Genomic DNA, 24,936 nt, shown 5'->3' with positions numbered 1-24,936 from the left:
GTACTGGTCTTAATTCCTTCATAAGGCTGTCTGATTTTGAGATCATTAATACATGAACTGCTCTTTCAAATACAATGGGACCTTTTTTAACTGACAGAATACAGAAAAATTCACATTAGGAATATACATGCAGTGTTGATTTATGCTTAATGACAATACTATTTAATGGTTAGAAAACAAACTGGGAAAGTCTTTCAAATTCCAAACTTTTCAGGTAAAGTATGTGCATAAGACTTTGGAAGGCTTCACAGAAAGCTAGAGCTGAAAGTTGAAGCATTTCCAATATCCAGAAATGTATTTTATTAGCTGCATCAGGAGATAATTAACCCAGAAATCAAGGCCAATAAATATTCTTCCTAACTGTGCAAAGATGAATATAATGAACCATATCATCAACAGACTTCATTGTCAAATATTAAGACTGTTTAAAATCTTTAAAATGCCATAAATTCATGGTGAGAAAGAACCTCTAAATTTCAAGAATTAAAATTTACAAAAATAAATACTACTCTGACACTCAAGGGACATCTTCACTTTAAGGCCTTTGTCACAAATCTGAATCTTTATTGTTCTGAAATAAATGTTATCAACATAACTCAAAAAAAAATTTCTATATTCAGTCTCAGAAGTTGTGGCTCAATGCCCATCACATGTAACAAGGAAACGTCCTTTAAAAAAAAGGAAAAAAAAAAGTACTATGAGAAGTCTTTCATATGAATGAAAATGCACCCTTTCGGATTTTTCCCTCCCCTCATCTCATTAGCTTGTATACACGTGGGCATCAAAAGGTTTGCATTTTCTTCACAAATAGTTCTTGCTATGACATTTGACGGATCTTTTGCCATTCAACAAATTCATCAAGAAGAACAGGCCCTAGAAATAAAGAAACAATTGTGAGAATTCAGTGAATTCATCTCTCCAAACGAGCTCTGGGATGATGAAAAGGACTGACCCTCCCCTTCTTCAAGTGTTTTGCTTTCAGCCTCCTCCCACTTCAATTTTCTGGTGCTTTGCTTTCTTAGACTTTTCTTTTTTGACAGAGGACACTTTTCACATTAGGTATCTGCAGCAACTTCCTTCTCAAGATTTAAGTATTCCACGTATTCTCCAATAACCAAGTCAATGTTAACATCTCCCTCTTCCTAACTGCCTATAGCATTCTACTATTTAATTATTAAACAATCTGAAAAATACTTAATGCAGTATTTCCATGGAACCTCACCAAGAAATGTGTAGGCTTGTTGAAGGGGTGGTCATATTAGAGACATTGTTCCATTAACAAGCCTTAGTATAAATCTTAACACAATATCTTATAAATACCGAAGAGCTATTCTAAAAACGTATTTATATAATCACAGTTCAAACTCATTTACCTGTAAAAAACAGGTAAGCAATTTAAAGGAGCTCATCTTTTAGTATTTTTTAATATAGGAAAACTCATTGCCACAAAGAAGTATATTTGCCCTATTTCTGTTAAAATATATAACCCTCTGGTGATCTCTTTTTCCCTTGCTTTTGATAGACGTTATTTCTCTCCTCTAAGAAAAACAGCAGACAAGCACAATAATAAATGGCAATGGGAAAGTATCTACTTGTTGGCATATTGGGGACTAGCACACTGGAAAACAAGTTCAACATAAGCCACTATTTGCTGTGAAAGAACACAGGTACTGTTTTGTCAGATTTTCCAAAATCTGGAAGCTTTAATTTTATATAAAATCTCCCAGTTTTTAATGCTGACTTGAAACATACATGAATATACACATCTGCAGGTCATACACAGTTCTTGTGCTGCCTGTTTACTGCTTGCAAGCTATTATTTCTAAAAATATTATTCAATCTTACACCATTTTGTAGGGGGAGGACACATTATATATAGGGAGAAATAGTTATCCCTTCTTCAGTGTCACAGAAAAAGTCCACAATATCAAAGTTTATGTATATAGGAACAATGTACCTTTTACTGTGACCCTTCACAATAACACAACACATGTAACCACACTGGTGGTTGGAAATGAAAACTTATAGTTCTAGAGAACTAACTTGGTTACCTAAATAATTTATCATTACTTCAAAGATCGCTTTAATGGCAATCTGCCTTTCCACCAAACAGAATGGCATATATTTTAAAGGACTGAAAAACTGTAAATATTTCACTACCTGTTTACTCAACTGCTGAGGCAAGTTATTTTGACATTATTTGCTGTACTGTGAATGGATACTGTGATGTTAACTTTGAAGCTATTTCTATTGTAGCTGAGGTTTTGCTTTCCTATTTTTTAAATTATGCCTGTAACTTTTCTTCCATAGGAAATTGCCATGAAAGGCAAAAATTAAGCAGAATTTTAGCTTCTAGATGAAGAAAGTATAATTTAAATATAGCTATAATGCTGTTACTGAGGAACTGAAAACATGTCTTTTACCAGCATGAATTTGTAATAGTAAAACAGTACAAGTTACTGTTAAGTTTAAATCCTTTACGGTAATGCTACACAAATTATTTTCTCATGCAATAGTTGTAAGAATTTTATTTTTATAGGAAAACATATTGTACTTACAAGCACCATCTTCATCATAGTTACTAAGATCAGCATGGACTGTTCTGCTGAATTCTAATACATTGTACCACTGATCTTTGTTCATAACACGATACTTTGATTGCTGTAGAAAATTATATAAATATTTGGATTACAGAAAAAAGCATAATTTATTAAGATTTCACTTCAATGAATCTAGTTACAACATTTTTTATGACTTGGTCTTTCCTAAAACATCTATTTCTCTTTTAATAATATTATTTGTGTTTTTTTAAGAGAATCCTCAGGGACCCATCATCCTTTCTTTTTCCTTTTTCTTTCATTTTTGAGGACTAACAAAAGCATCAAGAGTACTAATGGTTAACAGTAAAAATCAGTGACTATCCTACATATATACTTGTGTAATCAACAAAGAGACCAAGATATTTAACATTTTCTATATCCATTAAGTTCCCTCATGCTGCTTCCCAGTAAATTATTTCTTTGTCTGAGATTTACTGTTTGGCCATGTTTGAAGGTGGCATCTTTGGAGGCAGTGCAAAGAGTATACAGGCTTAGGTTCAAATCCTACTTCTGCCACTGAACTGAATGACCTTGGGAGTTATAAAGATTTTAGAAGATAATGTATGCCAAATACCCTCCACAAAACAAGTATTTGAAAATATTTAGTTCTCTCTGCTCCCTTTAGAGGTGAATCTTTTTACACTGTTATACTTATTTTTGCCTCAAACTAATAATAGGAAGAAGATTGGTAACATCCATCAAAAGCATCTACTTTATTGGGCTTAAAGATTTAAGTGTGTACAAAACCCCATTCATGTAAGACCTTTTCATACTATTGTCTTTTATCATGAGCTTTAAACAAAACTACTCTGGGGAACTTGCTATGACAAACAGTTAAGCCTTATGAGAAATTATTTTCAAAGCAAAAAGCAAAAACAGCTATACCAAAAAAAAACACCTAAAGCTGAAAAGGCATAAAAACAGAAAACCAAACAAAGCAATGAAAAGAAAGTATCTTTTTAAAACCACTGCCTACAGTAGATGCTATGATAAACCTTCTAAAAGAACACTTTCTTCATAAATTCAACATATTTTTTAGTAATCAAGACATTTATGTACAGTATTATAGCCATTCACATTATTTGTGGACATAAGATATGAAAAGCTTTATTCTAATTCTTTAGATTGAGCCTAAGTAAAAAGGAAATTTTTATTGCTACAGTTAGTTCTTTTATGTGGATTTCAGCCTAAGACCTGTGTAACAGAAAGAAACCTGATTTAGATTTGAGATTGTGTTGAGATAGCATCAATTCCCTCCTGGCCTAAAGCCAAAGAAACTAGAACATCTGTGCTAAAATATATTTCTTGAAGTTTTTAAAGTTTTGGGGAAGGCAGGGGATGCAAGGGATGGAATCCAAATATCTTATGTATAAAATATATTAATGAACATGAATCCATGTCAAAAATGAAAATGACAGTATGCACACATTTTAACAGAAATTTTCTACTATTAAGACATTTTTTTCAAAAGCACATTTGTTTTGTTTTCCTTCAATTAAAGGTATATTTTCAATCAGAGTTAATTTTTTAAGTAATGTTCTCTAAACAAACAAACAAATAAATAAAACACATACCTCCAGGTACTGGTAAAACACTGAGAACAGTGGCCATGTCCTCCCGAGCAGAAGGGCTAACATAGATTTAGCGGTATCAATATCAAGGCTTCTCTGATCTTTATCCTAAATTATAATTGAAAAAAATTTCCTAAGTGTGGTCTCAAGATCAATTTAATATTAAAATTAGAAACCATGGGAATTCTACCTACCCTTGCAAAATCAAAGGCATATCTGTAAATATTCTTAAATGAAGAAATATCATTCAACTGTGAGCGCAAAAAGTCAAATTTGTTCTGTAACTTTTCTGTGCAGTCACACCTTAAACAAATTCAAACAGAGTATATAATCAAAAAATATATAAAAGCATGTTTAGGGGGTTAGAAGGAAAGCTTTAAGAAAAAAATGAGTGCATTTATGTATTTAAAATTCTGACTCACAAATTGAGTAACAAAACTTGTTGCCTTGTATCCACCAATGCAATAAAATAGGAAAAAAGAAAACATTACAATGAAAACTCACTTCAATGACTTAAGAACAAAACAACAAAACTCAATTAAAAAGCTGACATAAAATCATCAATATCTCTTATAAAGAGATGTATTAAAATGTGCTTTTACCACATATAAAGTTTAAAAGACAGCAGAACAAATTAATCAGGCCTGTCACATATTTATTTCACTGGAAAGTTCTTAGGCATCAGCTTGGTGAAAGAGATTACCCATGAGTGGTTTTAAAAGTTTAGGATGTAACACAGTAGAAATCAATACATTGTATCAGTGCTTCAGTCAGAAATTCAGACTCCAGTATTTTTAGTCAACAAAAAATAAAGGTATATCAGTAGCAGCACCTCAATTCAAATAAGGGTACATATGCAAAAGAATGCAAACAAGTTATACGTGTTATTTCCAAAGATAAGACATTAAAATATAAGAAGCTACATAAATGGAATGCTCAAAACCCTACCGGCTTTCTGACTCTCACTGGGTTGATTGATACATTCCATGCTTAGCAAGAAGCAAGGCAGAGAAAGCCTACCACAACTAGCACAAATCTCCAGGTTCCCCTCCTGCCTAATCCAAATATCCTTACTGTGCTCTAGTCATATTCACTTACCATCCTGATATGCTACAGTATTATTTTCTCTCTCTACTGAAATTCTGTACCCTCCAACATACTGACAAAATATTACTCATCAAAACCTAACTTTCATTTTGCCGTCTCTGAGAGACCATCTGACTCTGTTCAGTCAGATTAGTCATGTCATCCATCTACTATGACCCACAGTATTCTACTAAAAGCTTTTAGTACACATCATGTACTATAGACACCTAGCATTCAGATTTAACTAAGACTTTCACTATTGTATATTTGATGTTTAGTGGTTATAATTTCATTTAGGTGTAAATATTTTGTATAAATTTCTAATTGTTGATTAAATCTTGCATTCCTAGAATAAGCCAAATTTGGTCATGTTACCTGTTTCATATACTGCTAGATTTTTCTGTTGTTCATAAGTGAGACTGGCTTGTAAATTTCATTCTTTCACACTCTCTTTGCTAGTTGTGATAACAAATTTAGAGACAGCATAAGCCTCAGAAAAATGAAATGAGAATTATTATCTTTTTTTGTTTTCTGAAAAAATTTGCTGAATACTGTAATTCTCATTTGTCCAAACTCAGCTGAAAAGTCACATGGACATTTTCATTGAGGGAAGGAAAGACTTTTAACTATTAAATAATCAGCATTTTTAATGGTTACAGGACCATTTCTATTTCTTTTTCTATCAGTTATGGGTATTTGTATACTTTCTGATAATCTGCTTATTTCACACATAATTTTATTTAAGTGTCAATTAAAATTATTTGTAACATTTTCTTATATGCATTATTACATAGTTTTCCCTTTTTTTTCTTGACCATCTTGCCAGAATTTAATTTCTTAATTGTAGATTTGCATCTATTTTACAAGTGTCTACACAACTTATCTTCTTTCTTCAGGGTGATCCTTTATCTAACTTCTTAAAATTAGGTATTAGTTCATTCAGTTTCAGATGTTTTTGTCTTTTAATATAACATTTATGGCTATAGCTTAGCTTTCCCTCTTAAGTATAGTTTTAGAATGAGCCACAGTTTTGATATAAGTATTATTGCTTTGATTATTTACTTGGAGATGACATCTTGATAAAGAGTGGTTTCAGAAGAGTGGGAGGGATAAAAGTCTTACTTGAATAGGTTTAAGAGATAATGAGAAGAGAGGAACTGGAGAAAATAAGTATAGACAAGTGCTTTCAAAGAGTTTGGTCTGAAAGGGAGCAGAGAAAAGAGGCACTAACAAGAGTGGGATGTGGAAGAAAGGGCAGATTTGCTGTTTTTTCCTTTTAATAGGTAAAAGAAATAACTTCTGCTTCCAGAAAGATGAAGTAGATGTACTTTTCCCTATCTCTCCCCTGCTAATTCAACTATAAGCCTGAGATGTTATTTAAAAACAAACATAACTGAAAGACTCCAAGGAAACAATACAGTAGTGAGTTCCCTGGGCTTATTTTCGCCTCAACTATCCCAGACTCGGAGCTGAAGGAGTCAGAAAAGCCAGAAATACCAATGGGGGCACACAAAACGACAAAACGAACAACAGTGAAAGCCTGCTCTCCTGGCAAAAAGCAAGCAGCCCAGCAACAAAAAACTTTTACAGAAAAAAAAAAAAAAAACAATCAAATACTACAGAAAGAAACTGGCTCAACCCCCACCATTGCTGGCAGACTGAATGGGGACCTGAGTGGTCCACCCTCACCAGGATATAGAGAGGCCTCCTCCTCAACTCCTGCAGAGTCCATGGAAAACAAATGGAGAACATGAACTTCCACTCCCACCAGGTAGGAACAACCAGCCAATTCTCCTCCGCTGTGGGGTGGTGTCAGAAGGGAACCTGTGAAGAGTCAATGCTTTCACATCAACCAGGAACAAGGTCACCACCCCAGTACTGTCGGTGGTGAATTTCCTGGGGAACAAGACAGTATCAGTGGAGGCCTAGTGGGGACCTTGAACTCTCACGCCTGACAACAGTAATGAAGACTTCCTTCCTCAGAGGTCAATGGATGCAGAGTTGGGAACTTCAATTTCTACCTGTACCTGGAAGTAATGAGGCAGTGGCCCCACTTCTGCCAAAGTGGTATTACAGGAAGTTAGCTAAAACAAGTTTAAAAAGATCCAGAGTCTCATACCACAACACTCAAAATTTAAAGGTCTCAGTTAAAAAATAAGTAACTTGTCATACCAAGAACCAAAATCTCAAACACAATGCAAAAGGACAATCAATAGATGCAAAGACTGAAATGACAAAGATGTGTACATTTGACAGACTTTAAAGCAGCTATTACAAAATGCTTCAAAAATCAATTATTAACACAATAAAACAAATGAAAAGACCGAACATCTCAGCAAAGAAATACAAAGCCTAGGGAAAAAAACATATGAAAAAGGATCAATTGGAAATATTGAATTCTGAAATATAGAGCAGACTTAAGCCCTAAGCTATCAGTAATCATACTAAAGCTAAGTAATCTTAATGTGGCAATTAGAAGACGAGAGTGACAGAATGCCACCCCACCCCCAAAAGACTCAACTATATGCTATTTAGAAGAAACTGACTTCAAATATAATACAGGCTGACTGAACGTAAAATGGAAAATGACAGGTGGAAATGTTAAAGACAGGAGTAGTGTCTATACTAGTATCAGTTAATGTAGACTTCAGAGCAAAGAAATTCTCAGAACAGAGAGGAACATTACATAATGATAAAAAGGTCAATCCACCAAGATCTCATAATCCTAAATGTGTATGCACCAAACAACAGGGCTGCAAAATATGTGGGGTAAAAACTTGTAGAAATGAAAGGAGATAAACTCGCAATTACAGTTAGAGATTTCAACACCCATTACTCAGCAACTGATAGAAAAATTGGAGAGAACATCAAGCAAACATATGGAAGAATTCATCATCAACTAACAGTACCTAATCAATATTAGGACACTTCACTAAGTGATAACATAATACATTTTCATGAAGTGCTTATAGAATACAAACAAAGAGAAACCACATCCTGAGACATAAAACAAACATTGAAAGATATAAAAGAATTGAAATCATACAATATGCTCTCTGACCACGATGAAACCAAACTAGAAATAGCATGAAGTTAACACGAAAATGTCCAAATACTTAGAAACTAAAGAGCAAACTGCTAAATAATCCATGGTTAGAGCAAGTCTCAATGGAAATAGAAAAGTATAATTAAAATGAAACTGCAACATATCAAATTTTGTGACATACAAAGCAATGCTAAGAGGGAAATCAGTAACATTAAATGCAAACATTAGAAAATAGAAAAAGACCCAATCAAAAATATCTAAGCTCCTACCTTTAGAATTAGGAGCAATATAAACTAAAAGCAACCAGAAAAAAGTAAATTGAGAGCAAAAACCAATGAAATTAAAAACAGAAGAGGAAAATCAATGAAAGAGCTCATTTGTTGCAAAAGATCAATAAAATTGACAAGTCTCTAGGTCTCTAGCAAAAATGACAAAGAAAAAAGAAGACAACATTTACAGGAATGGAAGAAGTATATCATTACAGACCTGCAGATATCAAAAGGATATAAATTTGACAACTTAGGTGAAATGGACAAATTCCTTAAAAAAAAAGAAACTGTCACAACACACAATATGATATAAAAAAAAAGACACTGTCACAACACACACAATATGATGAAAATAACATGAGTGGCCTTATAAACCATTTAAAAAATTGAATTTGTAATTGAAAAAAGATGAATCAGTCTACCTGATTTCAAGACTTAGTATACAGCTAGAGTAATCTAGACGGTGTGCACTGGCAGAAGGTAAGACACAGATCAACAGAATAAAGAACCCAGACACAGACCCACAACAAATATGTCCAACTGATTTTTGACAAAGATGCTAAAGCAATTCAATGGCAGAAAGAACTTTTGAACAAATGGTACTAAAGCAAATGGACATCCACAGTGAAAGAAATAAACCAAAATAATAAGTCTCACACCTTTAAAAAAAATTAACTCAGAATGCATAACTGATTTAAATATAAAATGTAGAAATACAAACTTTCCAGAAAAAAAATGTAGGAAAATTCTCAGCATCTAGTGCTAGGCAAAAAATATTTAGACTTGACACCAAAAGCACAATTCTCCGAAGGAAAAACTGATCAACAGACTTCTATCAAAATTAAAAACTTTTGCTCTGCAAAAGTCCTTGTAGAGGATGAAAGCACAAGCTAGAGTGGGAGAAAATATTTGGAATTCATGTATTTGATGAAGGACTTGTATCTAGATTATAGAGAAAAATCTGTTTTGTACACTATGTCTCTTAGCCTCTTTTTTTCTGTTTTCCTCAGATATTGTCAGTAACCGTTCTTACTTTACATTTATCTCCTTGCAGCTCATCCATTGACTATTTTAAATGTTTAATTTTTTAGAAATTTAATTATTTGAAATCTGATCATCTGAGACCATTCCTCATTTTCTTTAAACATTGAATGAAGTTATTTTATACTGAGATTGTGATAATTCAAAATATTAAAGAGCTGGTTCTGAAGTTTAAGGTCTGTTTCATAGTATTAGTGATTTTTTTCTTTGTTAAACTAATAATCACTGAACCATTTTCTGCGGAAATTGAGGTCTCTGTTTAAAATGCACTCCTGTACAGATTTGCTTCCACTACACACATGGGAATACGACTCACCTGGGACAATTAATTTTACATTTCAGCCCTAAGTGTGCATGACAAGAGCTTTTGACTAGGAATTCTCTCAGTGAGAAGACCTTTACTTTCAACTCACTAAGGAGATAAGAATCCAAGAACCAAGGCCAAGCAATCAAACCTCCATGTAATGTATAGATGTGGCATCAGTGACCTAATGTGGGAGTTTTTTATCTGATTCTCACCTACTCTGGCCTTGCACTTTGTTTCCTGTTCCCAATATGCATAAGTTAATAGCCAGACTGTAGGTAACTAGAAAAAGGCAGGTGTCTTCCCGATTATGCCACCTTACATATCCCTATGGAATCACCATGTTGCATCATTTCTGGCCTCTTATTATTTTCCTTAATTTATAGTCAAGTCTAGGTATACTTTTTTAAAAGTAGTTTTTAATCTAACATTTATATTTAATATTTCATTAAGTGGCTTCTATTGGTACAAAAATTCATTATGTGAAAAATGAAGTTTTAATGAAAGTTGAAAATGTAGTTAATTTCTACCCAAAGGGATATGTAAAAGAAACACATTCTTAAGTTATATGCTACTTGAAATGCTGTTTGAAAATATGAATATGAATGTCAAGATCTTCAGAGTTACCAGTAAAGAATGTTTAAAAAGTACTGCATTTTAAGTAACTAGTTACAGGCACTCCCTTCATCCTCATGATCTTAGGCAGGTGCCTTATTTTCTAAATCTTTGTCGCTTCTTACAGCAGTGCTTTTCATCTTTTTTTTTTGACTGACATTTTCACACACAAAATCTCATGCAGAACTTCAACCGACTCAGGGAGACAAAAAAGATAAAAGATGCCTTCCTATATTCAGAAGTTCTTCCTCTTACTATCACCAGAATTTGAAAATCATTCTCATAGCATAAAACAGGGCCTGGCATACAGAAGCATTCCAAAATTATTTGTTAAATATAAGTATTAATAGTAAGAATAAACTATAAAGTACAAGATATATTTCATTATAAAAAGTTTCCAAATTCCTACCCAGAGTTTAGTGGTTAATTGTAGTTCAAACAAAATTGTAAAGTGCATAAGTAGTGACTGACTAATCACTAAAGAGATAAGAATACAAGAAATGACCATCTTTTCCAAATATCTGACATTCCATAGGTACACACGGCAACATTATTTAGGCTGTGGTGTCAATAAGCTTAATACAGAGACAAAAAAGAACAATTTCAAGTTGAAGACTGTTTAAAATCCCAACTTTGCCATTTCCATGTGGCTTTGGGCAAATATTTAACCTTCTCAACCTCAGTTGCCTCATTTTAGAATTATAACAACAGTAACAGACAATCACAAGATGAAATGAGATAGATATTTGAGTTAAATGAGACATCTATGTTAAATGCTTAGCATGGTTCTTAGGTTGATATGTTACTTTGGACGCAAATGGCTTAAAAATTACCTACATACTGATGGCTCTGTCCAAACTATTTCCTACATTCCTAATGGCTTATCTAAATCTTGAGCAGAGGAAAATCTAATAGATAAATGACAATTAATGTTTTTTCTTGGAAAAGAGTGAAAAAAAACAAGAGCACAAATTTCCACATTACCCACATCACAAAGAATCAACAGACCCAGCAAAACCAGTGAACAAACCCAGTCATTAAAACAACAAAATTCTTGCATTTAATTTAGCCCCAAAACAGACTCTGAAGAATCTATAATGTTAATGGCTCATAATTTGGGAAGTTTAGAAAGAGTAGTTCTCCTGAATTAAAGGAAATGCACACTTAACTAGTAGAGCATGGAAAAGCAAGAGACAGTTCTCTTGAGTAACAACCAGATTAAACCACACAGATTTAGGGAACACCAGCACAATATACTACTACTCTCCAAGGCCACTATGGTTAAAATGAGTGGAAATGGGTTTAATTTTCAACATTAGGACTCTGAAATTAATTTCCTGAGTATTGTTAAACATATGATTAACAAGGGACACTTCCACATTTCTGCTTCCTTTAAGACTTTAAAATGAGAAGAATCACTTATGTAATAAATCTAAGTGAGGTTTTCTCCATTCATCAGTATGCCCCAGTAAGTATGCCATGACACACTGATGTGTCACAGGAAGAACTTTATTCACAAAGTTCTGGATTTAGAACTTTCTCTGAATCAGGTCTCTCAACAAGAAAAATACAGTACACCTCAGGGGCTATTTGGAAATGTGGAAAGGAGGCACTCTTACATTGTCATGATTACCCTGGGTGAGAGGAGAGGGACAGAATGCTAATGGCAATTGGTAGTTGTGTCCAAATGATTAATGAATGACAATCAGACATCATGCACACCATAGCATCCTTTCTACCAATCTTCCACCCCAACTAAAAATAGTCATATAAATGCTCCCCATTCCTCTCTCAAAGTCAAGGCAGATTATTGCCTTTAATCTTCAAAGTCCAGGGCTCACTACAGTGATCAGAAGATGTACAATTTATCATCCACTGTCAGGCAGCTTAGTTATTGCCATTCTTGTCTGATGCTATCCTTTTGCCTCTTTTCTTCATTAAATCAAGCAGAGTCTTCTCAAAAATTTCTATGCTGTTTTCTCAACTAGCGTGGTATTTCACTCTTCCTCCAACACCAAACTTTCACTAACAGACATAAGGCAAGTTCTCCACTCCAGTAAGAAATGCCTGAACAAAAATTTACAAGTATCCTTGGCATCTTGCATCTATATACGGAAGAAAGAGGAAGATCCATGTGCAATATTTTATGTGTAACAGCGTATGTGCACCTTAATGGGGATAAGGTCTACAGTTTTCATAAGGTTATCAAAGTCCATGATCTTAAAACATTAAAGCTGCTCTGTTGAAAAGTATCCCCCAAATCTTTGATGATTCCTGTGCTCAAAAATATCTGGTTACCCAATATCTCTAACATATGGCTTAAACTCTCTCAAAATGATAGCCAAAACCTTCTATAATATAGCCATTGTTCCAATCATATAGTATTTAAACCTTTCTGTCAATTTTCTGTAGCTATCTTTTGATTCTAACAAACCAGACTTAATTCCTTCAAACATATGCTTTCCTTCCTCAAAGCTCTGCTCACAATGTCAACTTCATAAACATTTCCTGTATTCTCAACCATCAAAATCCCAGTAATTATTCAAGGTCTAGCTCAAATACCACACCTATAAAGATTTTCCTATTTATTCAGCTGAGATTTACCTTATTAGCAGCTGTGCTTCCAAAGTATTTTGCACTTCTCTCCAGTACATGTCACATTCTACCTGGATGTATGGTTATAGGATTGTAATGCCTTCCTTGCTTTATTACAATATAACTAAAGGGCAGGAGCTATGTCTTATGCCTCATTGTGATCATCAGTAGGTGGCACAGTACCTTACATAATTTACATGTTTAATATAAATATCTGTTAAATTAAATCTGACTTAGAGGATAACTGGTCTATTACTAAACAAAGATGAAAACTACACAGAACAAAATACCTGGAAAGGATACGGCAACTACATCCCCTGAAACTTACAAAACGGCCATTCTACCCTTATTATATACAGATTCATATCCATAAATTCACATGAAAGAGAGACAATTCAGTTATGGAAACTATGAATGAAAAAACATTAAAATAATTTTATGAACAAACCATTAAAATAAATAACTGTGAAAAAAATATTCTGAAACTCTTAAAAATATAATTACAGACTTTAATTATAGTCTGCTTGACCACAGTATATATTTTAATTACCAGACTGTTTCTATTCTTTAGCAGAGCTCTACTAAAGTTTCCTAGGGGTTAATATTAATTTGAAATAAATGATAACTACATTAAGATAATTTAAGGACCATCAATAACTATGCCCAGGTTATAGTAAATCCTAAAAATATAAAAAATCTATAAAAGTAATCAAGTCTGTGAAGTTTTATATTTTATGATTATTATAAAACAAGTACACTAGACAACCATAAATTTAAAAATTAAGACATATAGATTCTTTCATCTCTCTTAGTTTAAATTTTAAACATATTATTCCTATCAAGTATCTTACAAGAACATTCAGGTAGTAATAAGACTTAGCCAATTAAGAAAAGATACTTCGCACTTCACATAGCAATCTAGATCGTGGGGAAAAAACAACTATTTTCCCAGTCAAAAGTGCTTTGTAATTTGAGTAGCTTCAAGCCTCTACAGAGTTATAGGCAGATGTGCGGGGAATAGTAAACGAGTAAAACAGAAACCTGGGTCAATTTTAAGTGCTAAATAATTGCTTTTATTTTTTATAGCTTGTGAATTTCATATAGGAATGCTGTACTAATAAAAAGTGTGTTCATGGTTTAGCCAAGTTCTATTCTCACACCAAGGCCATATGCCAGTTATTATTCAATAGTACGTAGTATTAGAAATGCTTTATGATTACTCATTTCTGTTATACAAAGGTTCTTTATATTATTTAAGTTATGCCAAAACATATAATTAGAAACCTCCGTCTTAAAAATATACAAACACTTGTTATCTGGGCTATTCAAAAAAACAGTATACAAAGAAAGCATTAGAATTAGTACAAAAAGCAGTTAGAATGCCAATAAAATGCCTTACATTAAGTCATTTTACAACTGATACAAATTTCAGTAAAACAGACTGAGCTCTATGAAAACTAGTTTTTATTATCTGCGTACAATTTGTATATATTATCCTTCTCTTAAAAAGCTAATTAAGGTAGGACGTAGCCCAAAGAATTTCAGAATGAACATTATTTTAATTTGGTATGACACCTACATGAATGACAAAATTCAATCTTGGCTATAAATAATATGATTTTAAAAATTATTAATGGATTTAATATTTTATTTTATATTTTTGTTTGTACAATTTATTATTTTTTATTTTTATTATGGTATCATTAATATACAGTCACATGAGCAACACTGTGGTTACAAGATTCCCCCCATTATCAAGTCCCCATCACATATCCCATTACAGTCACTGTCCATCAACACAGTAAGATGCTAGAGTCACTATTTGTCTTCTCTGTGCTATACTGCCTTCCCTGTGCCCCCACACCTACATTATGTGTGCTAATCATAATTAACGGCCTTCTATTTTATAAAAGAATGATAACTATGCACAAAAGAATGATGCAATAGGAAGCACAAGATGGCAGACTGGTAATCAGAAAATTTAAATTTTAGGTCCTAGCTCTGACACTAAGAACTGTAAACTTTGCCAAATATTTTCTTCACCTCTAAGACTCAGATTCCTTATCTCACCCATAAACAATGAGTGTGAGAGGGTTGACTTTATGTTCTATTCTACAAATTACAACTTGGTCCATATGAGCAAAGGTTTTTACCTAAAAATATATATATATATTTATATAGATATGTAAGTATATAAATATCTATATATCCGTTTAATGCTGGGTTTTTAAAAAGGAGAATTACAAAGCTTAGACACTGAAAGTTCAAATATAAAAACTTACATGTGAACAAATAAACTTTAAAAAAACAGGTATTTTGAAATAAAAGGACAGGCAAACAAGGAGTAAAGAAGAGTTAAGTGTGTTAATAAAAGCATAAAAGCATAATCACAACAGGAAACCACACACTAATTAACCTCCAGTGTTGGGCTCAAAAATACTATAAAGGAATGCTTCCTCTATTTCAAAATGTTGAAAATTAGTAACATCAGTGTAAAATTAACACATAATTACTAATTGATTCTGAAAGTAAGCACTCTTCACTTTGGAAAGCCAAAATCAAATCGTTTTTATAAAGAAGCAATTCTGTAATTTATCATAGTGTTCAAAAGGCAGCATCCTAAAACGAAAGTATATAATTATAAAATGGCTGAAGGTTGCAGGGGAGCCATGCATTTATTTCTACCTTTGTTCTTTAAGAGATTCATTTGGCAAAAATAAACAAGTGCCATGTAACTCTATCTTCGAATTTCTTTTTAAAATCATATGTAACACTGAACGAGAGAGAGCAGGTCCCAGAGCTTAGGAATGCTCAAAGAACAAACTCCTTGCTTAGCAGAGTTCTATATTCACAGAAAGAAATCCCTATTTCTCAAACCTGTGAGTAAATAACTTTGCTTATATACCTCTAATTCACCCACCAAGATAGTCAATGAATTTTAAAAGGACTGTACTGGGTTCTTTCTTAGAGAATATGAAAAATGGGGTAAATTGTTCATTTTGCCAAGATCACAAAATAGATTTAGTCAATCCCAAGCTGTTATAGAAAAACCAATTTGATTATTTTAAGGTGAAACCTTACTCTTGAAAATTACGAAGCACAAGATATCATTCAGATCTTCAAATAGGCCATCAAATTTGTTTTTTAAAAAAATGTCTTACTGTAATGAAGTCATCCCCTTTAACCATTCTTCCTTGGTAAAAAATCCCATGCTTTCAGCCTCCAATTTCCACGCTAAAACTAACATAATAATCTGGAAAGAACAGAACATAAAGGATAGGGGAAAAGTCAGCACAGAGATAATCATGTCTATATTTATCATGGAGAGCATTTTTATGAGTACAATCTCTGGAATTATTAACTATAAAGGACTTTAGATGGGCCAATTTCTTAAAAGTAAATAGTTCTAACAGTTGATGAAGGTAGAATCTCTCTCACTCCATTACAAATAACATTTGCATCAAGAAAGAACATGTGCCCAACTTAAATAAATACCTTAGATGAAAATTTATGATATTAAACATGAACAGACAAAATCTTCATTTAAGATTAAAATGTCCTAATTTTTAGAAATTTAGGAATATGCTATACCCCACTTGTATTTCTTTCTACTGAGAAATAAAACATACATTTTCTGGTTCAACACCAATGTCTTCACAAAATTTTTCCATTCCTTCTGGCCCTACAACTTCATCAGGACCTTCAAAGACAAAAACAATTTATATATTTTATTGTTATAATTGAGTATCATAAAACATAGCCATTGTGTTAAAGGCATCTATTAATGTACCATACCACTTTTCACAAATAAATGAATTTGAATAAATTTCATCTTTGATAAAGTATAAATATCTGCTTCAGGATTTAAAATTTAAAAATTTTCTAATATACTTTAAACATCACTTTACAAAATGAAATTAAGGAAATAAAAAACAAAGCAGTAGTAATATGAGTCAGTAGTTTGCATAGTAACTTGAACCTATCCATTAAAAAAACTGAGCACCTTCTCTTAAGAAAATCCTTGGCAATGCATAAATATAAAGACGCATAAGGTATGAGAGTATTATATTGGAATGTGCCAGTACCAACTCACAATTCAAAATAGTAATCAGAGGAGAGTATCACTTCACTTACTAAAACAGGTCACTCATTAACCTTTTGAAACAGCCCAAAATCAAATTTAATACTTTAAAAAGATGTACATATTGTAAAAGTAATGATCTAAGGAAATTACTACATTCTAATTCCAGAATGAGATATTCTCCTTATAATCTTGGTGCTAAAATCGACAGTAAAGTATTAGTTATAGCACCTTCATGTAGACACAAAAGCTTAATTCCTCAACTTATGTATGTCATTTGCTCAATATATAATTTGTCACTGCTAATTATACATTAATTATACATGTTTCTTCTTTCCCTTAATAACATTAAATACAGTCAATACACCAATTCTCAGATTTTTTATGTTATCAGATTCTTAAAATACACTAACTATATATCATTGCTAGGTCTCCTGTGACTGGAAAAGATTAAAAAAATTTCTAACACCATGGATAGACCTTGAGGGCATTATGATAAGTGAAATAAATTAGAGAAGGAAAAATACCGTATTGCTCTCAATTAGATGTGGAATCTACCAAAAAAAAAAACAAAAAAAAAAGAGGTCATAAATGCAGAGAATAGATTGGTGGTTTCCAGAGGCGAGGATGAGCAAAGTGGGTGAAGGTAATGAAAAGGTACAAACTTGCAGTTATAAAGTCAGTCAGTCCTGTAATTAATGTACAGCATAGAGGCCACAGTTAGCAATACTGTATGGCACATCTGAAAGTTGCTGAGAGTAGATCTTAAAAGTTCTCACCACAAAAAAAAAATTTTGTTAACTATGTGTGGTGATGAATATTAGATTTACTGTGGTTATCATTATAGAAAATATATCAAAATATGTCATACAACATGGATGGAGCTGGAGGACATTATGCTCAGTGAAATAAGCCAGGCAGAGAAAGACAAATGCCAAATGATTTCCCTCATTTGTGGAGTATAACAATGAAGCAAAACTGAAGGAACAACACGGCAGCAGACTCACAGACTCCAAGAATGAACTAGTGGTTACCAAAGGGGAGGGATGAGGGAGAGCAGGTGGGGAGGGAGGGAGAAGGGGACAGAGGGGTATTATGTTTAGTACACATGGTGTGGGGGATCACGGGGAGAACAGTGTATCACAGAGAAGGGACATAGTGGCTCTCTGGCAACTTGCTGCACTGATGGACAGTGACTGCATTGGGGTACGGGTGGGGACTTGATAATATGGGTAAATGTAGTAACCACATTGTTTTTCCATGTGAAACCTTCATAAGAGTGTATATCAATCATACCTTAATAAAAAAAAATATGTTCTATACCCAAAACTAATGTAAAATAAAAGATTAAAGCAAATTTTAAAACTATGAAATACGACAGCAACATGTTTATCTCACTCGGCTTTTGAAAATATAGTCTTGAAATATTACTGTTAAAATAGCCAAAAGAATCTTGTTTTTCTTTCTTAGGTACTAAAAATACTTCAGCTTATAGACCAAGCTACTCAGGTGGCAATTTATATCACCATTGTTAGTTCATGAGCACAACATGAAGCCATGTCCTAGGGTTTTTTTTAATATAAGAATGTAGCCATGTAGTATGTGGGCAATACATTCTTGCTGTTTCAGATGAGATTTTGGTTGCTAAGATGACATTAACACATGGTCTGAAACCAAAACCCTTTTTTAATTTAAGTAAGTACTACACTTAGTTATGCAGTGAGGTGTTAAAAGATGAGGAGGGTGGTAATTTTAGGAAACTTTCACTTCCTAATATGTATTTAGTAGTTTTTAAAATTAGAATATAGTATTAATTGTGTAACTTAAAAAGCACCCATATACAATAAAGCTGATAAGAAAATGTAACTGGATATGCATCCTTATATGTGGTTTGGATGAAAGTAAAAATCTGATAGAAAATTTAATAGAGAAAACAAAGTTTTTTTAAGATATGACAGGAACATATCCTAAATTTTTCTAATGCAACAAGGAAACCAACGTGCCTTTGAAGCTGCCGTCATCAGTAATTAGAAGAGAAAGCTGAAGAATTATGTCAGGAAATACCAGTTATTGTCATAAAATATAGGTTCCCCAGAAACTGGGGAATTAGTCATTAAAATTTGATTGGAATCTAGCTGAATTATGTTATATAGTTACATATAAGACCTTTCTATAAATGTTAAGTGACTTTATCAAAGCAATGCACATAGTAACATCTAAATCTAAAATGAGGCCTATATCAATATTCTTTACTCCCACTGCATAGTTAATTATACTTGAAGCATAGTCTTCCAACAAAACTATTCGCAGGGTAGGTAAAATCTCTGGAGCTGAATTTAACTAACTCTTCCAAGCAAAAAATAGTTATCCACCCAATATAAGAAGCTATGGAAATGACTTAGTTCATTCCAGCAGCTGAATACTTTATTAGGACTATGCAATTCTATCCTTTTTAAAATTCTTTGTAAGATTTTAGAAGTATCTTTTCACCTTCTGTGCTTTTCTTTAGTAAGAGGCCCAGTATATTATCAAATCTTTGCTAATTTAATACCATTCAAGATAAGACGCCTTGTGAAAGGGCAAAACCATCAGGCTTATCACACATGACCTATAATATTAAGATTGGTGGTAAAATATTCTTAGAACAAAAAAAAAATTTTTCTCATTTTTTTTTAATAACCATAAAGAAATATCCCCAGCTATATATGCAGAGCCTACAACAATGTCAGCCATAGCAGATGCTCAGGAAAAAAACTGTGCCTAAATGACACAGCACCTTCCACATGTTTAAGAGATACACTGTTACCTTTGGAACAGTATTGTAAAAATATACAACCAATCTGATGCTGTAATACTATTAGCTGTTTAATAACAGCTAACATTTATTGAGTTTTGACTATATACCTGGTATGTGCTAAGTGCTTTACATCTCAGTAGGCACAATTATTATCTCCATTTTAATAAGGGACATCCCCATTTTAAGTTGGAACAGTTACTGTTTATTTGGCAAAAAACTGGTTCCTCCTTGTCTGCTCAAAGTATTCTCTTGAGGCCTTCCCTGATCACCCTATTTGAAAGCCCCTCTAAACTTTCCACTTTCTATCCCTGCACCTCATCATATTTATTACCTTTATAACTCTCCACAATCTGCAATTATCTTGCCTACTTAGCTATTTACTGTTTTCCCCACTAGAAGACAAGTCCCCCAAGGGCAGGTATCTTATCAAACTTGTTTACTACTACAACCCCAGCACCTTAGTACAGTGCCTGACACAGAAGGAATGTTCAAAAAATACGTACTGAATGAATCATTCAATAAATGACAGAAGATTAAGTTAACGTCAAGTGCACTTACTAATATTTTCTTTGTAAAATTAGTTGCCATGTATATATTAAAAAAAAATACAAGACAGTAGAAATTAAAAGCATAGGATCTTTGGTCAGAATGACCTAGTTTGAATTCTGGCTCTTGTCATTTTTATGATCTTGGGCAAATTACTTTTTCTCACCTATAATATAGGGATAATAACACTTACTTAATAGAATGGTCACAAGGAAAAATGACCTAACTAGCACAATTTGGAAATAAAGGTACCAATTATGCTATTAGAAAAATGCTAACATAGGAATAAAAACTTAACTAGAATCTTACGCTACCAGGAAAGTTCCTAGGAGAAGTAAAACAAGTGAGCATAAAATTAAAAAACTGACCCATTTTACAGTAGCTAGTAACCTTTTTAAGTAAGATGAGCGACCTTTTGTTTCTGTATCATACGTACTAATAAAACTGGTCTTTTGAATAATGGGTCAACATTTTAAATGGAGGTCAGTAAGAAAATGAATTCCTTTCATTTAATTTGGGTTAGTGGTTGTCTTGGGATGCCAGTAATAGCAGTTTTTCTGGTCTAGAATCTGTTCTGTTACTACACAATTTTTAAATCATACTTTTGGGATCACTCAGCTAATCTCAATAGTGAAGTTAGTGGCACCCCCCCATGTAACCAGTCTTACTTTATACAGTTAGCCTAAACTTATACCTCAAGTTCACAGTACACTTGAGACCTTGATTAGCACTAAATGTAAGACAATGATTACATATTGACTGTTTTATTTTAAACAAACACTCTGAGAAGGATAATGATAAAAGAGGGGAAAAAAAACAAACAAACAGGGAGGCAGGTAAGAGAAAGGAAACAAGGAAAGGAGGAGGAGCTTTAAAGTCAATAATTCCAAAAGACCAAAACCATTCTACGGGGGAAAAAAATTCTTGTTTTTATGAAGATGTTAGTAATAAATAGGAAGCAAGTGTTCTTTTTCATATATTTGCTTAACTCTTCAGCCTCACTCCTAGCTTTAACTTTCACCTCTAAACTATGGCCTCACCGTAGGCCTACAGCTTTACATTCACCGCTTACAGAATTTAGCTTAAGTTAGCTCTGCCAGGCGTTCCCTGGCACCTCCAAGGCTGAGTTATATCTTTCTCCTATGAGGTCTCACAGTGCATCTTCTTGATACAGCCCTATCATACTGCATTAATATCAGTCTATTTATTATTACACCTCTAGAAGTGAACGGCTAAATAGCAATTATTAAATTTAAATGTGTTATGCAGTGATGTACGTGAGTTCTAAATCTTGTACTCTGTCTCTCGAAAGATTCAGAAAATGTCAGTTTCTGGTTCAGAAAAATTTTAAGAGAAAATTGGAAAAAAAAAAAAAAAGTATAAAATGTTTTATTACGTACTTGGTTTTCCAGAACACCAAATCTTCATTAGCCAATGGATGGAAGTCAATAATTGAATCTGTTTACAAATGGTATTAGTAGTAAATGAGTTTCACCCGTCCCATTATAGATATTTAGCTATATATTTAAAGAAATATCAGCCTGCAACAGCACCAGATTCTTAGCCTAACCAAATCCTCAGTGTTGACCCTGATCACAGCAAACAGCACTAACACATGGAAGGCCTGCAATAAATAATTTGTTAAATGAATGAACCAAAAAAAGTTTTAAAGCATGTGACTGATATCTTCTTATATTAATTTCATTACCTGCATACTCATAAAACCAAGCCAGGCACTTCTTGCTTGAAAAATGTTCCTCTCCACTTATTAGTCTAGCAGGGGGTTGGGATCTGCAATAGCTTAGAAAACACACAAATGCCTAAGAATTTCATCAAGTGTCAACTTTTAGTGAAAAGCTAAGTTCAATATGAACTAATTTAATTCAAACTAAACAATATATGTATATATATATATATATTTACAACTGGTGTTATAAGAAAAAACTGGAGTTAAGTACTTGCAATTTGAAACAGTAGTTTATACATAAAAACTGCTTGCTAACAAAACCCAAATGCTACTTTGCTCACTACTAAATTCCAAAAATATCAACTATAAAAATTATTTCCCCATATTTCTAAAAGCCACATTGAAGTTCAACCTAATGGTCTCAATGCAGGTCTGGTAGTTGGAAAGTATAAATTTTTACAGTGATTGTTCTGCTGATCTGCATGAAAATTATATTTGTGCATAAAGAGGATACATACAAAAACAATCTTACAAAATATATTCCAATACTTTTAATGAATATTTCAAGATAAAATTATGGTAATAATTGTGTATTGATCAACTATGAAGCTTAAATAGATATTTAAACATAAAACATGATATTAGGAACTAAGAGTATAATTAAATTCAAGATAAAAAAAAACCCTAAAAGATAACAATGGTACAATTTATTACGACAAAGCTATTTAATGCCCCTGGGTTTTGTTTTTTTTTTTTCCATGAAATCATTAAAATTTGGGAAGTTCATAAATGACCTGTAGGATTTAATGAACTTCAGAGAACCTAAAGGAGCTCAGTTACACTATCACAATGACAGAAATGCCTTAACTTCTGCAACTGGGTAATGTAATGTAAAATAAGGATATTTTATTTTAAATGTTAAGTTGATAGAGCAAAGTATCACCTGAGTTCTAATACCACTGACTGCTCAACTATTTTAATGTGCTTAAATTACTTTTGGTCCATTATACACTTACTTACAATGGCTACAAGTTAGAGAAATAAAAAACTAATTTGCATGTTCCTTAAAAATGTGAGCTAGTGGAATAACTATCAAATTCTAGTGTGAGTTTGCAAGAGATATTAAGAAAACGGCATAATCTTTCAGAGTAATAGCCCAAGAAATAACCTTAGGCTCTTTTGCCAAACACAGAAATAAAGGAAGAAAATTCAACCAATTACAAAAAGAAGGATGCAGACTAAGTAAGTCACCTACCTCACATTTTAAGCAGCTCTCTCTTTTAAGGAGAGCTCTATCATTATCTCCTCTTTATAATGCTGGCTACAGTCTTCTTTTAATGGCAGCATCTTAAGTTGTTACATCAAGTGCCAATCACTAATACAGTCAAAGACACCCAATATTTAAAAAACCCACTTCTCACTCCTAATTGCAGTAATTTTTTGCGGCATACAATGGTGCTGTGACGCTTCAATGGGAATCAAAGAACTGTAAACTACAGATGTGCCTTCTTCTCCAAGAGGATACAGAGTAAAAGAGCTCTCAAGTTATTAATATTTATATTGAGAACTAGCAGCTCCTGAATGCTAGAACATAATACGCATGCATGGCCTTTCCAACTCTGCACGCAAGGACTGGGCTCAGGTGGAGGCGCTGTACTTCCAGAAAACGGAGCTCGTGCGTTTTAAAAGGCCTCCTGCTGGGATCGTCGAGGTTTGACACTAAAAATATTAAATTTGGAGGCCAATTATAGCATAGGGTGCTTTCCTTTCTACCATTTCCGTGGCAGTCCTCAGGCCAAGACTCCTCACTCTGCTCCTTTCTTCACACTTTACAAAGAAATGCTAGAAGTGACCCTTGCGCGGATCTGTACCCACTCCTAGGTCTGGAAAGAAGGGGTAAGGGGAAAAAGCTCAATTTACTTACGCATTCCTGTGTTCCCCCCTTCAGGGCAAGCGGGCTCTAAGGAGACGACCCTTCCAGTGCCTCCGTAGGCGCCGAGCACCCACACCGAGCACGAGGCGGCGGCCCTGGGCGCAAGAGCTGGCGCTGCTCCGCGCCCCCCACCTAGGTTCACCAGGCGGGGTCACCTCTCCCAGCCCAGCCCCAAAGCCTGGGCCTGCTGGCTTCCCCTCCTGCCTTCCAGCAAAGGGGCAAAGACTGAAGGTGGGGGGGGTGGGAGGTGGTACCTGGAGATTTTACACTTTTTGAGGCCTCCGTCTTCCGCCACTGCCGCGGCCACCCCAGGGGATTTTCTCTTCTTCTTCACCGGCATCTTCCGCCCTCCCCGGCACGGCGGCCAGGGGAGCCGGGGAAGGGGGTCGCTGTCCACCGAAGACTCCTCAGGGCTGGCACCCGGCTCCCAGAGACCGCAGCAAACGTAGGAGCAGAGTCGCCAGCCCGCACGAGGGCGGCCCAGCCCGGCCGCCGCCTGCTCCCAGGTCTCCTTCTCGTCCGGCTGTGCTCGGGGCAAGGGAGACCTCCCCGCCGGGGGGCACTCCGGCTTGGTCACACCGGGGAAAGGGAACGCGAACAGCGCGGAATCCCGGCCAGTCACAGGCTCCGAAAGCAAGAGGCTAGTCTGCCCCGGATGTAAATCCACCGGGGCCGGAAATGACGGCCCAGGGCCGGTCGCCGCGCGGGGCGTGGCTTTGGTGGGCTCTGGGAAGCTCGGTCCGCCGGGCTGAGCGACCGGCCGCG

At 34.3% G+C, this 24,936-nt stretch overlaps 1 protein-coding gene across 5 annotated transcripts; it reads right to left on the bottom strand.

The window, feature by feature from the left end:
- Positions 1-529: 529 nt before the first annotated feature.
- DCUN1D5 (defective in cullin neddylation 1 domain containing 5) lies at positions 530-24,813 on the bottom strand. Of its 5 annotated transcripts, none has more exons than XM_017668797.3 (8): positions 24,426-24,812; positions 21,952-22,009; positions 16,757-16,827; positions 16,289-16,380; positions 4,366-4,474; positions 4,175-4,279; positions 2,559-2,661; positions 530-873 (listed from the first exon to the last, which is right to left on the bottom strand). In XM_017668797.3, the coding sequence occupies exons 2-8, from the start codon at positions 21,977-21,979 to the stop codon at positions 818-820; spliced, it is 564 nt and encodes a 187-aa protein (XP_017524286.1). In that variant the 5' UTR covers positions 21,980-22,009; positions 24,426-24,812; the 3' UTR covers positions 530-817. The 5 variants fall into 5 exon arrangements, with proteins under 5 accessions (XP_017524286.1, XP_017524285.1, XP_017524287.1 ...); XM_017668796.3 differs by lacking the exon at positions 21,952-22,009 and adding an exon at positions 22,260-22,351 and having other exon boundaries at positions 24,426-24,811; XM_017668798.3 differs by lacking the exon at positions 21,952-22,009.
- Between the last annotated feature and the right edge of the window lie 123 nt (positions 24,814-24,936).

The sequence above is a fragment of the Manis javanica genome, chromosome 6, assembly GCF_040802235.1.
Source record: "Manis javanica isolate MJ-LG chromosome 6, MJ_LKY, whole genome shotgun sequence".
NCBI lineage: Eukaryota > Metazoa > Chordata > Mammalia > Pholidota > Manidae > Manis > Manis javanica.
This window is presented reverse-complemented; position numbering and strand designations above follow the sequence as displayed.

Bases quoted from the DNA above. Each gene is read 5' to 3' on its own strand.
- DCUN1D5 (XM_017668796.3), bottom strand. From the start codon at position 24,511: ATGCCGGTGAAGAAGAAGAGAAAATCCCCTGGGGTGGCCGCGGCAGTG. The intron at 16,828-22,259 runs GTAATGAAATTA...TTGTCTTTGAAG, and splicing joins TTGGTTTTATGAGTATGCAG to GTCCTGATGAAGTTGTAGGG. The intron at 874-2,558 runs GTAAGTACAATA...CTTTATTTCTAG, and splicing joins CTATGATGAAGATGGTGCTT to GGCCTGTTCTTCTTGATGAA.